Source organism: Acipenser ruthenus, chromosome 18 (genome assembly GCF_902713425.1).
Source record: "Acipenser ruthenus chromosome 18, fAciRut3.2 maternal haplotype, whole genome shotgun sequence".
In the NCBI taxonomy this organism is placed as follows: Eukaryota; Metazoa; Chordata; class Actinopteri; order Acipenseriformes; family Acipenseridae; genus Acipenser; species Acipenser ruthenus.
This window is the reverse complement of record NC_081206.1, coordinates 19,559,033-19,575,458: the sequence shown is the minus strand read 5'-3', so window position 1 is coordinate 19,575,458 and position 16,426 is coordinate 19,559,033. Positions and strand designations below refer to the sequence as shown.

Here is a 16,426-nt window from a genome sequence, read left to right as displayed (position 1 = left end):
AAGGTGTGGTGCAAGTTAACCTCAATTGTGTTTAATTTGCCAATCAGTATACCCTGTTTTTTTGCTAGTCTCCCTGGTGCCTCATTGAATAGGTTGCAGCTAACCCAAAATGCTGCAGCAAGAATACTTACACACAGAGTCTATTTGCCATATTTCTACAGTTTTATGCTCCTCACTATTCATGCTTCTGGCCCTGCCTAGTTGTAAGAGTTACTTATTCCCTATAAACTGGCTTGTACTTTTAGATCTGCATATGGTGGTCTCTTGGTAATGCCAAGAACATGATTACAAACCTACAGTGCCAGGACTTTTAGTTATCAAGCTCCTTCGTTTTGGAACTCTCTTCCAAATGTTATCCGGAATGCTGAGTCTCGGTATTTTTAAATCTAAGCCTAAAACATATTTCTTTGAATTGACCTTTCACTAGATTTGGAGCTCTTTTGGCCTGCTGTTTATTTTCTATAAAGCTTCCTGGGATGCTTGCATATGAAGGACTCTATATAAATGAAATTGGTATGGTATCTTTATAGAGCCTCTATTTTGACTTTGTACAGTACATGTGGTATGATTGTCAGTTTTTCATATACTGTACCACAGTGTTCACATTTTCCTTTCCTGTTCATTATTTTTGAAAATCTTACGGTTTATTTATTTATTTATTTATTTAAAGTTGTGGATATGATATATGGCAAAAATAACACTATAGATCAAATGTTTCTGTTGATTCCGGGTTGTTGGTAAATTGAGATTAGGTACTCCAGCTCTTTTCATCACAGTGACAGAGGGGCCAGTGATAGTGACAGTGGGTACGTATTCCATTCTCTAACACTGAACTTTGATTCAAAGCTTTCTAAGGTTATAAGCTGTGTAATGTTTAAAAACATTTTTAGTGTGGATGACATTATATGTGACAAAGAGCGGTGCTGCAAACAGAAATTCCCTCTGGGAGAACATGCATTTCTAATTTAAATGAGCAGTTAAAGCACAGCTGAGGTAAAAATGTAACTTTTATGATCGTTAAGCCTTCATCCGGTTGAAAAAATAATAATTTCTCTATTGAACTTGCTTTTTAACTGAACTAAATGCAGTCCCCCATTGCTAATTGAAATTTTAAAATTGCTTTTTAGAATGATGCCATATACATTAAGTGGAAATGCACTGAGCAAAAAATGAATAAAAAAAATACAATAAGTGTTCCATAATCAGGTTCGTTATTAACTAGTGCAAAATATTTCACAGATTTTTAGGTTTGTAGCCCTTTTAAAACAAACCCAGACACAAGATTTGCAGTGTTTCAATAGCACTTACGTGCAGTTTTAATATTTACAGAAACTGATTTGTCAAGGAGTAACTCAGGCAGAAAGAGGGGAATGAATTACTCCTGTCTTGCAGAAGTTTATCAGCCATGGTGTGAACTGGATTTATTTCAATATGCACAGCAATCCAGTATAGTCCAGATTCACTCTCATACCTGCATATATTAGCACTACTTTGATCTATAACAAAAATGTCACCAATTCAGGCTTTCCAGAAGAAACCCTAGTGGTTACTGGAATAGCAGGCAATGATCGAAGCAGAACCATCAAAATAGATTAACAGCACACGTTATAGATTATTAAACAGGTCCAATATTAAATATTCTGACAATTATATAAAGTATCCCCTTAGGATATGGTAGGGAAATTAACGGCAGAGTTCATACTCCAGCATTTTGTGACAAGTATTTACTTTATACATGGTATTGCCCATCATCTTGAACTCTGCAGTTACTGGAAAACAGGATGTGTGGTAGGATCGAGACATTAACCCTGACCCAGTGGGAGTTATGTCTTGCTCTTGGAGAATTGTGTTAGACAGGCATATCTGGGAAATTAGCCAGTGGGAACAAATCATGTACTTCACAATGCTCTAATCATACTCTGTTTGACCCTGTAGCCCAGAAATGTAAACTGTGACTACATTATTTATTCTATGTGTAAGTTTAAAACACTTAAAACACTAATTTGTACCATATCTGGGAAATGATTTAAACTAGTATTGTTTTTGCTGGTGCCTAGATCAAAATATGTGTCGAATTAATGTGATTCTTCAGAAGAAAAGTCATTGGCCTATATTTTCCCCCTCATGGGCAAATCACATGTAAATGTATTACATGGGCAATTTGCCCCCAGTGGAAAATCAAGCCCATTGTTTGTCAAATAATACAATGTTTGTGACTTTTTCTCTCAAAACTAAAACATATCAAATCAACACAGCAAACAATTGTAACAAAAACCTAGACACACAAAACTTGTGAACTAAACAGACATGCTTTTACCTGCAGCAGCAGAAGGTTATGCAAATATGTCTGTCATTCAGGAAAACACAAATATATTGATTTAAATACGTGAAACATGTTTTTAAAACTGTACAGGCACAACACATTTAAACTTTGAAAATAAAAGGCAAAACACAGCTGAAAAGTAGATTTCGAGTTGCTGGAACCTTTTCAGATCAAAGAAGCAAGAAGATCAAAGTCGATAAAAGCTGAAAAGGGCATGTCCATTTAGAATCTGCCGGGAATCAAAGAAGTGCTGTTGCAAGACATGGATGAGCCAGGATAGCACTCTGTGACTTCAACAGAACTGCAAGTAAATCCAATGCAGTGGCTTGGAAGCACGTTTAATAAATCAAAGATTGTCTCGCTATTTGGTGTAAGGGAAACAGACAGAACACAACACAAGTTTGAAGACAAACATAGGTATTATCTCTGGTGTTATTTTGTATTTATAAAATAATCTGTTTTACCAACTAAAACCACAAAAAAAAGTTGTATTTTTTTTAATAGACCTAGAGAAGTTGCACAAAGTTGTTTTTAATTTTAGAAACTAAAATAACTAAAGATTTCTTCTGGCTGCTGTTAATCAAGTGAAAAACAAAATCTCTTTGGGGATTTAAAACACCAGATTTTATGTGCCAGTACTTGAAATGACATCTGCCTGTCTCACATGATTCATCTTGCAGCTCATTCCAACCTGTTGTATTGTTTTTATACTCCCCTGTTCTGGAGCCACTTGGGAGACATATTAGGAATATTGCAATAAGTAACAAAATCATGTTAGGTATATGCATATTACAATAACATTTTTCTCTGAAATGTTTCCCATTGTCCCTGTGAATTGGTTCAAAATGTTAGAGCTGTTAGATTCTATAGGAAATCCAATAATCTCATTCACCAAGAAGTTTTTAGAAGTGTGTTGCTCCAAAGAATACCTTTTTGTTGCCCAATTTGAAATACCCAATTGGGGACCATACAGTCTCTTTATGTATAATACAATTCTCCATCCCTTGGATCAAAGGGTGCAGATAGAAAACATTACTTTAAAAATAATTACTGCACCTGGAAACTTACTCAACATATGTTTATAAAATTATATGTTTAAAAAAAAAAATGTTGATTGTGTTTATATACAGTATATAAAAACCAAATTAATCTCACCAATAATTGTAACTTGGTATACAGTAGGTCTGAGATTTTACAGTTATCTTAACTAATGCATTATAGTAAATATTTAGATTTACTTTGTTTGTCACAATTGTCCCATACTTTTTAAAATTTAGACTTTTAGTGCCCCCGTGGCCTCAAAAGGACTAAAACATGTCTTCTCTCCAAGCACAGTTGATACACCATTAACCAGTACACTGCATAAATAGATGAGTGCATCCACTGGGAGGCAGAGTGTTGCAGGGTTAATGGTTACACTCTGACAAGAGAACTTAGAATACATGTTTGAAAGCATTAGAGAGACCACTGGGGTGCTTTAAACTCTTAGAAAGCCAACAGGATGTGCTGACTGAAACAAAAGATTATATGCAAAGTGAATCTAATCAAGAAGAATTCATTAGAAAACTGTGATATTCAGATGCAAACCAAGTTGCTGTTTAATGCAGACGAGGCAGAAAGCATTTTTTCTTTTTAAATCCCTGACTTCCCAACAGCACATATTTTCCAGGTTCTTTCACAAGCAAGTTTTTTTTTCCAATTAAAGATTCCATTGGGATTTGAACTAAACCCTCACAATGAAACCTAAAATTCCCCATGTGGAAATAAAGATGCTTTAAAAATACACATACATTTTGCAGATGACTTAGACATGTACTGCTAAAAGCAATTTCTCATGAAAAGAAAAGCTTTTGTTTTTGTGTAAATGGGTTGTCCATCAAATGGCTAATTAATTTTTAATGCAAGCCAGGCAGCATATTTGAAGGACTTCGAGAGGGCTGATCACAAGTGCTCAGTTGGCAGGTGCTTCTCTACCCAAGACTGCACAAATGACTGATGTTTGACAAGGAACAGTAACAAAGGGGACGACCTATCCTACAGGCTATGTGAAGAATAGACTTTGCTATAGAAGTGGTAACCATTGAGTGATTATTATATGTTCCTCCAGAACTGTTTAAACACCCTGTAGTCTTCTAACACTGGCTACCATCTGTCTCTCTAGTGTTATCTCGTTGTGTGTCCTTCCACTGTATGTCATTTAAAGAATAAGTACCTTTAAATTTCATTTTCCTTGTTAGTTTTCTATCTCTTTCCCTTTTTATAATGTTTGCAATCATTCTTTTTGCAGATTTATTTATTTAATTCTTGTGTCAAAGTGCTTGGAGTCCAGAGCTGCTCTTAAGTTCACATTTCATGTCATATACATGTGCAACATAACATAACCTAGATCAAGTTATGTGTTTATAGAAGGAGGAGCCAGTTCCATCTAGTGATCAGTTATTTTAGGTTAAGTTTCCTATTGTATTGATGAAAATACAGTACATAGTTGAGCACAAGATGGTGCTGGTGCTTATTAACATGCATATTAACACATCCAAACTACATTTGTCTATAGCAGTTAGCTAGCACTGCAAAGATGAAACTTGCTGTATCAGTAGCTTATGACCAGGAGCATAACAATTCAACAGAAACCGTGGGAGAGAGAGAGAGGTCCCTCCTTCCCTGCTTATTATATTTTAGTATCAGTGGTTGTAATTACTGAAATATTGTGTTTATTAAGGATGTGTTGAAGTTCTTTCACCTGAGTTCTGGAGCTGCTCTTCAGTTACAGTTCCTGCCATGGATCCATGTACTGTAACCAAGGTTAGATCAGCCAGCATGTCTTCATAGAAGTAAAAGATGGTGCCATCCAATTGTTTCCTACTGTATTGGCTAAACACAGCTGAGCACTAGTTAGTGCTGGCACTTCCCTTATAAAGGTTTACATTTGTACAGTGCAATTCCCAATGGTTATACTAAGCAGTTACCATAGTTTACCATGCTTTGCTGTAGTTTACCATGCAACACATTTGAATCTAATGTTTCCCCGTGGTTCACACTTGCAAATATAAATTAAGATGCTCAATTAGGTTCACGCCAACATTAGTCAGGACGCCTTCTGTTCACACCTACCTGAATCTGCAGGGGCATCGTTAGGTTAACATCCAAAACCACTTCCGCACCATTATTGTCTAACGGCATTTTAAATGTTACTATTTATTGTTTAATTTTGTATTGTTCACCTTTTAACCCAACTAAGTTGTGAATATTGATAGCAATGTATTTATTATATTATAGCATTATGTTTACATGCAAGTAAACATTTTAAAAACGTTGCAAATTGTTTCCGTAAAGTTATGTCTTCTACAACAAAAAAGGGTGAACTAAAAAAAAAAAAAAAATAGGCAGGTGCCTAAGGCACCCGCCAAAGTCACTTTCCCCTCATGAAACGTTAATTATGCACACTAAACAACTCTACGGTGTAAATGTTAATCGTGGACAAATCGCAACGATTTCAAATTTCTGCCCCAAGCGCCCAGATTGAACACGTGACCTTCCATTCTGTCAATCAAAATACACCTGTGCCAAAAGAAAGCAAACGGTGAGTTGTAGATTACAATTAAAGCGCCACAGTGTTCTTTTATTGCTGCACATCAAAAAAAAAATGACAGATACAAATACCGAGATTGCACCTGCATTGAGCAGTGCCTTTTGGAAGACTGCGTTCGTAGGAAAAAACATTTTCAATTCTAAATTTAAATCGTTAATTTGCAAGTGTATATAGACTGTAAACAACGATGTAGTGTACAAGCATAGCATTGCAGTGACATGGACCGCTAAACTCCATCACAATTAAAAAAACAAAAACAAAAAAAGATATATAACGGCTGGTTAATTTTTTTGTATTATTATTATTATTATTATTATTATTATTATTATTATTATTATTATTATTATTTAAAGAAATCTGATACATATTACCGGTAACTGCAATATCGAGGTCTAAGTCTTGGTTGTGTAATGTCTGTCTAATCAAATATTACCACCAATATACAATGTGCTTTGAAGTTTAAACAGAGTACAGAGAGATGCGTTTCTGTAACATTAGAAGGTGGTACGTGATTTAACCATTTTTAAACGTCACAGTGGTGGACCATCATGTATTCTAATTGTATAATATTCCAGGAATCAAATTATTAATATGAGTACTGTAGAAAGAAAGCATCATTTAACGAAAGTGTGCAATAGGGTTGCTCATGTAGGGTAAAATGTAATACTGTGATGGGGAAGGAAGATTAATGAGTCTCTCATGCCTTCACCTCTAAAAGCTGGGGATTGAATCCAGTTCGGGTTATAAATGAGTTGGTGACTTGAGCCAAATTTGTATATTCTTGATAGTGTAAGGTTAACAATGTAATTATAATCCTTTGTACTCGAGTGTGGTTGTGTCTGGCAGCTGTCTTCCAGGACCCAGTTGTAAATTAGATGCAGGACCCTGTGGGCTGCTTATCATAGTCAAACAATAATTAATTTAATTGAAAAGGACCTGGACAGATTGGTCCTAGGAGGGGAAGCTGTCAGTGTATTATTAGCACTGTCAGCAGTACGATTATCCCTCCTTTTTGAGTACAAAAACATTAACACTTTTGTATTAAAAAAAACATGCAGTCTTTGTTTACTAAAAATTAAACCCAATCATATTAATATAGTATATACTGTATATTGGCCTGTTTTTTATCTACCCGTCTGTGTGTTCAGGTGGCAAGCAGTAGGCGTGCTTTCTTCCCAACCCTCCGTGTACATATTTTGGGGCAGGATGTGGCCTTCAAAATCACCATGGCAACTCTTCTGAGCTGTGTCACTGAGTTTGGGGAACACTCCCATTATACAAAAGAAAAATCAGCTTAACTTCTGATACTGTACTGATACTCCACTAATATTTACTTTAAACACAAGACCAGAATGCACCTGATCCACATTTAAAAATATGTACCTGACATATGTTTTAAATCATTAAAAGCAAATCGATCCATATCAGTGTTTTCCAGTAACCTCAATGTGTTTTACAATGGGGTGAATTATCTTCAGACTATTTGGCATTTCATAACTTTAAACATATGCTGCAGCAGAGGTCAAACAAAGAGAAACAAGATCAGTTATTGTTGCCTGCAGCTTGTTGTGATATGAGTGCTCAACTAAATGAGTTTCCCATGTGTATGCTTGGCTTTCACTGTGCTAGACCGTGGTTCTTTACCACAGGGTTATTCCAGCTCAAGTGGACGATATTCAGTTGCCCCCCCCCCCCCCCCCTGTATTTGTGGCTGATGATACATGAAGATGAAAAGAGTCCCAGGGTAGGTATTGTGTGCACTGCATAAATGCACATTTTGATAACCTTGGACCGTATTCTTCTCCATGTTAGTATCATTTTAAAGCTGGAATGACATCATACTCATCTATTATTTACCTTTGCCTTGCTACCACTATGCTTTGGCAATGCTTTACAATACACTTTACTTCTATACTTGAGTGTTTTTGAAGTTACAGTATGTACCAGACAGCATGTGTTCCTACAGTAAAAACATTGACAGCTTTAAAAACCATTGTGCTTTACAAGTTACATAATGTGTTATATTATATATCTTTGAAGTTGTATACGATTTAAACATTTAAAAAAAAAAAATGCTGTACATTAAAATATTGAAACATATTTGGACATTATGTAAAATCTTGTAGGTGCTTCAGTGGATATTGGCTGTTTGAAACATTAAGTGTTCAATAAGTGTTGCAACCATTTTTTAAACCGTTCAATAAAATGTTTTTCCTGAACCAAGTTCAACATCAATACAATGTCATTAATCTGTAACCATTTCTGCATCTGCTGCATCGCTAATGAAATAACCCACTACTGTGTGTTCATAACTATACTGTACCCTTGTAGTTTCTTGCTAGATCTGTAGCATTACCAGTTTGTTTTTCCTAGTCAAATGCATACAGTATGTTGTAACATGATAAACGGTCTGCATTAGAGCTCATGATTTTAAAGACAGCAGGGTGCATTACTGGAAATGCACACTTTCAGATGCAAGGGGACACTTTGGAGGTTAAGAGATTAAACAGGATGACTGCAAATTGCAACTGAAGTCACACTTTTTTATGATAAAAACAAGCTTGTTTCTTAAATAACAGTTAGTTAATACTGCTGGTTCTTTCTCTGACTGCTGTTTGAAGGACGTAGCAGCCCTCCAGCAGGTTGCTTCTGACTAAACTGCACAGCAGGTATTTTAACATAAATCTGGTGATTCAAAGAACAAATGTGTCAGTATGAAGCATGGTTCAAGTCACAGAATACTGTAGCTGAACAGGCTGAGGAAAAAGAACCAGCAGTGCTGTACAATCCCTTATGGAAATATAATTGTAGAAATGGTTGATGGTGCATTTCCAGAGATTGTTCTCCTCTTCCTCATGAGTTTCGATGCATCTCATTCTCAGGATCATCAATGCATTCCGAATACAGTGTGTGGATGGGGTTAGAAATCAGGAAACGATGTGGGGCTTCTGAGCCCATCATTGTTACATGTAATTTCCCATTTTGAGTATGGGTTTCCATTGATATACACGTCTGCACCTTACTAAAGGTGGAAGTGATTACATTTAAAGATGTGTTCACTCAGCAGAACATTTATTAATATTAATTTACTTAACAGATTTTGTTATTAATCAATATTTTACTTCTTCTTATGACAGGCTGTTTTAAAAAAGATAAAAACATATCTCTGTAATTAGTTGCAGCCTGGCAACATCAGTAGAAGCCATTAAAGGGGTGATGGTTTATGCATTGTTATAATAATGTATTATATTTTCTTACAACCATTACTGTTATGAGATCTGCTTCAATTGCCATCTCTAAAAAAATTGAAGTAATGAAATGAGAAGTGTTACACGGTTATTACCTTACAAGGCAATGTTAAATACTGTGTTTGTGTTTCCTGTAAAATGTTACCAGTAAAATAAAAGGTGCTTCTTGTGCTGTAATAGAGCTTGAAACTCCACAGTTGTAATAGCCGCATGCATGTTTGCCACAAACCTCCTTTATAGGCCAACATATGCTAAAAGCTTTCTGCAGGCGTTTCCGCATGAAAAAAATATATACTTTGATAACAAATGCACATTGAACGATATTTGCACAACCTGAAACAGCTATGGTATATATTTTTGTTTACTAATTGACACGCCGGCCCTTCTAATCTGATCATGCTGTCAACATTATGCAGTTGCTGCCTTTGAAATTGCTAACGTCATTGCTTCGCCCCAGCGCTTTGATATGTAATTTATTGTAGTGTAAAACATAGCCAGCCTCAAAAAGACAATTAGCATGCTTTTATCCTGCTGTAGACGGGAATCTGGTTTTCATATTAACAAGTCTTGCCAAGGCCTTGTCAAACAGGACGCGTTTAAGATTTTGCGGTGGTTTAAATTGAATTTGCCAAATGACCGTTAATATATAAAATATAAACACAAGTTATGTTCGAGGCAAAGCATACAGTAATGGCGTTTTTATTAAACATTTATTGCCCGAACATTTTTTTATTCGGTTTTCAGATGTAGCCTACTTTTTAGTTTAGGTCCACTGTGGCCGAAAATCGTTCACTTTTAAAAATATTTTTTAAATATCAAACTGCATTTTAATACATGTTTTCATATAGAACCATCAAACTGAATTACCAATATAGACACAAACACGTGTAGCAGTATTATTATTATATATGCATTGGAAATAATGGTACTCGATAACTATAAATAAAATAGTTTAATGGTTCAGGAAATGTCTATCAGAAAGAAGCGTTGCCTGCCATTTTCTCTTTACAAAACCTTTATAAACAACAATGCATTTAGCAAGAAAGACATTGACTGGATTTGTTATATGGCTATTACTTTTAATAAAACCCTTGGTTCCATTAACAACCGTGTATAGTTATATACACTTAACAAATTACTTTCAACTATTTTCTTTTATTTACACGAAGAATCCCTAAAATAATCATACATTTTACACTACCTGCATTATTTCAAACTCATTATTTATTTATTTATTTATTTTAAACACGATTTAGAAATCAATGGAAATAAAAAATAAAAAAAGGAAACGTTCAAAAGTTTTTGGTTCCCACGTTTGACCAAAATATACATAGGCCTAGCGATTCAGGCACCTCTATCACCGGTTTAAATGAACAACGTATTTGTATTTTACGGGATAGAAACATAGTGTGTAATGTATAATTTAAATAATATTTTCTTAATGCAAAAAACAAATATTTGTGCAATTATATTTTAGTTTAAAGTAACTGAAAATAGTGTTACCAAAGTATCTAGGCTAAAAATGAACCCCAGTACTGAGCATTTACAATATTCCTTATATATGTACGCAATACCACATATACAGTGTTTTTCACATTTACATATTTATTATAATTAGTTATGCACATACCTGAGCTTAACTCAATATAAGTTGTTCCTCTTAAGCCTGTGGAATCCTGGTAAATTTGTAAAATTATTTCAAACAAAATGCAAGTCTCTACTCATAATTGAAGGGAAAGAAAATAGCATTTCAGCGTATTGTGTTGACAATTGACAAGCCCATTCGACTTCTAAAATGTCAAAGTTTGTTTAGACATTATAAAATGTAAAATAGCATGTAATCGATTCTTCTTTATCCTTGGTGCTGGGTGAAGAAACGTCTAACAAACCGTCAATCAGAAAGAAGGATAGCTGTCAAAAATGGTTTTAAGGCGTAATAGAGGAGGAAGGGTGTTTATAGAAGTATAAGAATTTATGGTATATATATTTTAATTCTATACGGTTTCACTCAGTGTAGAGTATGAAGTCACTGGAGCTGTTTCTGATACATCCACTAAGTCTTGCGAAGCTAGATCCTCTAATAACGAGGAAGACCTTTCTGTTACATCCATGATTTCTCGGTTCAGATCTGTGAAACCCCGCAGCCCTTTTTAGTGGCCTAGTCCGCTTCTGTAGCACTTTGCAAGCCTTGCAGAGCTTCGGTGAGAGCAGCGTGCGCATTAGATGCGTCTTGTAGACTTTGTGTAGGACCACCTGCAGCGGGATCGGCAGAAGGAAACGGCCCCGTCCTATCCAGCTGTTGCTGAACTCGATCCACAGTTATTGTCTCCCAAACCTCAGTTTCTCCAGTATCCTGTGCAGTTGTGTGTTTGATGTTGGAAGCCTCTGTTATCATCAAATGTTCTTGTGTTTTTAAATGGGCAGCCAGTCCTTTAGTCACAGTGCCTTTATACATATGTGTTGTGTCGACTTCTTTGTGTCTAGGTGGCACAGTCTGCGCACTTTGGATCAACATTTTGTCTGAAATTATTTCAGGACTGCTCAGCCCCCATTGCTGTAAATTCATCTGCTGGGCTTCTCTGTTTCCCATTTCCCCAGTCGACCTCGTTTCATTAGCAGGTGATAGGTTCGACTGAGATGTATTCGTACTGGAAATGTTGGCTGCAGTCCCGTCCGAACCACCGGGCCTCAGAGAAGTGGTTGTGGCGTCTTGAGACCTAACGGGCTTCCAAATCAGACTGTAATAAATTGCCAGGATAATAGCAGCCAGTGACACGGACAAAACATAGGCAAAAACAGTGGCCAGTCTCACCCACTTTTTGTTGGTCTTCGCAGCCATCTTTGCCTTTTTATCCCCAGTGTATGTGGCAGGTTTGCCCCTCTCCATATTGGGCATTAAGTCCCTGTCCTTCATATTACCCCGGTTTTTACCCCTGTGCTCCACTACCCCGTCCGTTTTGAACGCTTTTGTTACCCCTACAAGAGAAGAAGGGAACGGAATACAGAAGACAGACTGAGACAACGGTCTCTGTTTTGTTACGAAACTGTACTGCTTTCATTCATCTCAGTGTCGAAATAATCATTGATTCTGGGTGAAATCCACTGCAGCACTCCATTTGTGCCTTAGAATAAAAAAATAATAATAAAAAAAACACGTCTGTTCTGGTTCTCACCTTCTCTTAGATCTGTGTTCTCCAGAAAGAATTGTTTATTCCTCCAAAACCTCCAAGGGGATTAAGACGAATACAGTAATTCTGCAGTATGGGTTTCGATGTGATCTATATGAGTAATAATTAAATGAGAGCATATGCTGCACAAGCTGCCTGTTCTTCTTACCCAACAAATGAAGCGGCTTGCTCAGTTACTGTAACACGGCGAAGGAGGCGGGCGAGTGCTCTTAAAGGGGCTGTGCTGCGTTATAAAAAATGTATTTCAGGTCTCACAAGCGGCGCGTTTCTTGTAGATATTACATTTGTCAGAGGTGTTGAAACACATCACACTTCTTGACCCAGAACAGTTTGGTTAGTTAACAAATAAACAGTAAAAAACAAAACAAACAAAAAAATAATCTCTGTTGGAATATCTCAATCTGTATTGCATAACCTGTACAGCCCCAACAACGCCTGTGTTTAATTATGAATCGTGGGCTATAGAGTTTAATGATACCGAAAAGAACTTGGCATACTGCCAATGACAAAAGTGTGACGTGATTCATACACTGCACGTATGTAACCGGATTTATATTTGCCTTTGTAAATATAATAAACCAGCAGACACGTAGCCGCTATTTGGCCCGAAGTGAATATTTACCCAATTTACCAACCCTATTTATAATTATTTTTTGTCTGTCTGTCTAATTTATGTATCTCTACTAACTGCCAATTTTGTGCTCAGTTAAAGCAATACATCACTGAGTTGTGCTTTTACACATCTATTTTGTTACTTAAAAATATTACATTGGGGAAACCTGTTTGTACTTAAGTGTACCATTAGTTCATGTTAAATTAGTGGTACTATAATGGCAAGCAGCATTGACATTTTATATGGTAGTCAATACGTCACTTTGCAATGCTGCTGTGGAGTGATGAAAGCTGGCGGATAGTAGCACAAACACCATAAAAGCACCAGGGCGTTGAGACCCATGAACACTTCACAGGTTAACGTGAGCACAGCTGGTCTTGGGAAGAGGACTGCATCCTCAAATTAAAAACAGAATACATTTTCTTACTTTTACACTTAAAGGTACTGCAAGGTGGATAGGGTTTACAAAGGTGTATAGTTCTCTTATCTATTCAGTTATCTTGCTTCGAGATGCATTATATATATATATATATATATATATATATATATATATATATATATATATATATACACTACCGGTCAAAAGTTTTAGAACACCCCCATTTTTCCAGTTTTTATTGAAATTTAAGCAGTTCAAGTCCAGTGAATAACCTGAAATGGTACAAAGGTAAGCGATAAACTGCCAGAGTTTAGGTTACCAAAAACTGAAAAATAATGTACATTTCAGAGTTATACAAAAAGGCCTTTTTCAGGGAACAAGTAATGGGTTAACAACTTACAGCTGTTCTGCAGCAATGGAAGTAAATTAAGCCTTGAAAGTTGATGCTAACAATTCCTACAGGTGTCCCAACTTTTGTTGATTACTTACAAACCCTCTGTCTGTATAAAAGCAATGTTGGAACAGACTGTGTTACTACACCCTCTGAAGCATTATTTGGACAGTATTGTACTGCAGGAAGTAGTATATTGCTCTCATAATGGTGAGAAAAAGGCAATTAACAGAGGAAGACAGACAGACCATTGTAACCCTTAAAAGTGTAGGTCTTTCCTTTAGAGAAATTGCAAAGAAAGCCAAGGTGTCAGTGAGTACAGTTTCCTACACCATCAAAAGGCACTTGGAAACTGGAGGAAACTCTGACAGGAAGAGGTCTGGCAGACCCAAAGCCACAACAGAATCGGAAGACAAGTTTCTGAGAGTCAACAGCTTGCGTGATAGGCGGTTCACAGGACAACAGCTTCAAGCACAGCTTAACACTGGTCGAAGTAAGCAAGTCTCAGTTTCAACTGTGAAGGGAAGACTTCGAGCTGCAGGTTTGACAGGTCGAGTGGCAGTAAGAAAGCCATTGCTAAGATGGCAAAATAAGAAAAAGAGGCTTGCCTGGGCCATGAAGCACCACCAGTGGACTACTGAAGACTGGAAGAAGGTCTTATGGACCGATGAATCAAAATTTGAAATCTTTGGTTCATCACGTGGGGTTTTTGTACGCCGTCGAGTAGGCGAAAGGATGGTTCCTCGGTGTGTGACACCAACTGTCAAACATGGAGGAGGAAGCGTGATGGTCTGGGGCTCTTTTGCTGGATCCAGAGTCAGCGACTTGCACAGAGTGAGTGGCACCCTGAACCAAAACTGCTACCACAGCATTTTGCAGCGCCATGCAATACCCTCTGGTATACGCCTAGTTGGTCAGGGGTTCATCCTACAGCAAGATAATGACCCAAAACATACCTCCAGGCTATGTCAGAACTACCTTAGAAGAAAAGAACAAGACGGTAGGCTTCAAATCATGGAATGGCCAGCACAGTCTCCAGACTTAAACCCCATCGAGCTGGTTTGGGATGAACTGGACAGAAGGGTGAAAGCAAAGCAACCTACAAGTGCAACACATTTGTGGGAACTTCTGCAACAGTGTTGGGAAGAACTTTCCGAACAATATTTGATTTCCATTGTAGAAAGAATGTCACGAGTGTGTTCGGCTGTTATATCTGCAAAAGGTGGCTACTTTGATGAGTCGAAAATTTAGATTCAATTTTGTTAAACAAAACGATTCCATGATTTCTTTTTTATCTCCAATTGTTTATTTGTTCTATGCTTTAATTTCAGAGTACATTGAGACATTAAACTGCGTAAATTTCAATAAAAACTGGAAAAATGGAGGTGTTCTAAAACTTTTGACCGGTAGTGTGTATATATATATATATATATATATATATATATATATATATATATATATATATATATATATATATATATATATATATGATTGGCTGATATTACATAAATTACACAAGTTATAAGAAGCTAAACTACTGTAATGAATAAAAAAATGCATTTGATATTCTGTATAATAGACATTTAAAGAATATGATCTTTTTAATTGAAAAAGTAACTACATATATATATATACAAAAAAAAACACTGCAGACATTTCATCTCTTAAAATCAATAGTACAGGAAGATAAATGAGGCTGTGTGATCCAGTGGTTAAAGAAAAGGGCTTGTAACCAGGAGGTCAGCCACTGATGCATTGCGTGACCCTGAGCAAGTCACTTAACCTCCTTGTGCTCCATCTTTTAACTGAGATGTAGTTGTAAGTGACTTTGCAGCTGATGCATAGTTCACACACCCTAGTCTCTGTAAGTTGCCTTGGATAAAGTGGTCTACTAAATAAACTAATAATAATAATAATAATAATAATAATAATAATAATAATAATAATAATAATAATAATAATAATAATAAATTAGGCCCTGCATTGTCTTTGGGGTCAAAGTATCTAACTGGCTGCAAAGCATGTCAGTCATTAGGGCAAGCAGCTGGTTGGTTGCTCACAGGAAAGCAGGCCCTGAAAGGGTAGGAACAATTTTATTCTCCAGGTGAAATGATCCAGGAAGCATAATACATCTGAAGCTGTTAAAAAGAGTACATTCCTGGATTCTTAATTCTTAGACATACATGATGATACAGACAACATGCTAAAAACCAAACAAACACAAGGTCTATATTCATAGTAATAATTAGCATTGCAGGTGGCCAAATATGTAGTGTAAGTTGTCTGTTTAATGTTATGGTGATTTCCTATCAGATTTCAGCAGCTGAGCAAGACAGGTTTTAAATTTAGATTGTTGTTTAAGTTTTGTTTACTGCACTGTGCTGTGGAATATCACAGGTGTGCTTGATTGGGGGGTGTACTATAATATCAGCCAATCAGATTTCTAGGTAGATTCTTCTGAGAGAAGTCACAAGTGTTCTTTTGGGTTTACTGTAACCCTAATGTATATATGCTATGCACAGTAGTCTTTCTCCCCAAGGCAATTTCACTTTATAGTTTGACTTTTAATTAGGTTTTTACAATGTAACCTAGCTACCTGTTCCATTTGGGACAACACACATTTTATTATATTTGTTGATGACTAGAAAACATTGACCATTTGGGTTTGTTAACATTCAGATGGATCCTATCCATC

The 16,426-nt window shown here is 36.3% G+C and overlaps 1 protein-coding gene across 1 annotated transcript; it reads right to left on the bottom strand.

The window, feature by feature from the left end:
- Positions 1-10,097: 10,097 nt before the first annotated feature.
- On the bottom strand, positions 10,098-12,525 carry LOC117419153 (uncharacterized). The gene is made up of 2 exons (XM_058991437.1): positions 12,334-12,525; positions 10,098-12,136 (listed from the first exon to the last, which is right to left on the bottom strand). Exon 2 carries the CDS (start codon positions 12,072-12,074, stop codon positions 11,319-11,321), a length of 756 nt encoding a protein of 251 aa, XP_058847420.1. The 5' UTR covers positions 12,075-12,136; positions 12,334-12,525; the 3' UTR covers positions 10,098-11,318.
- Positions 12,526-16,426: the final 3,901 nt, after the last annotated feature.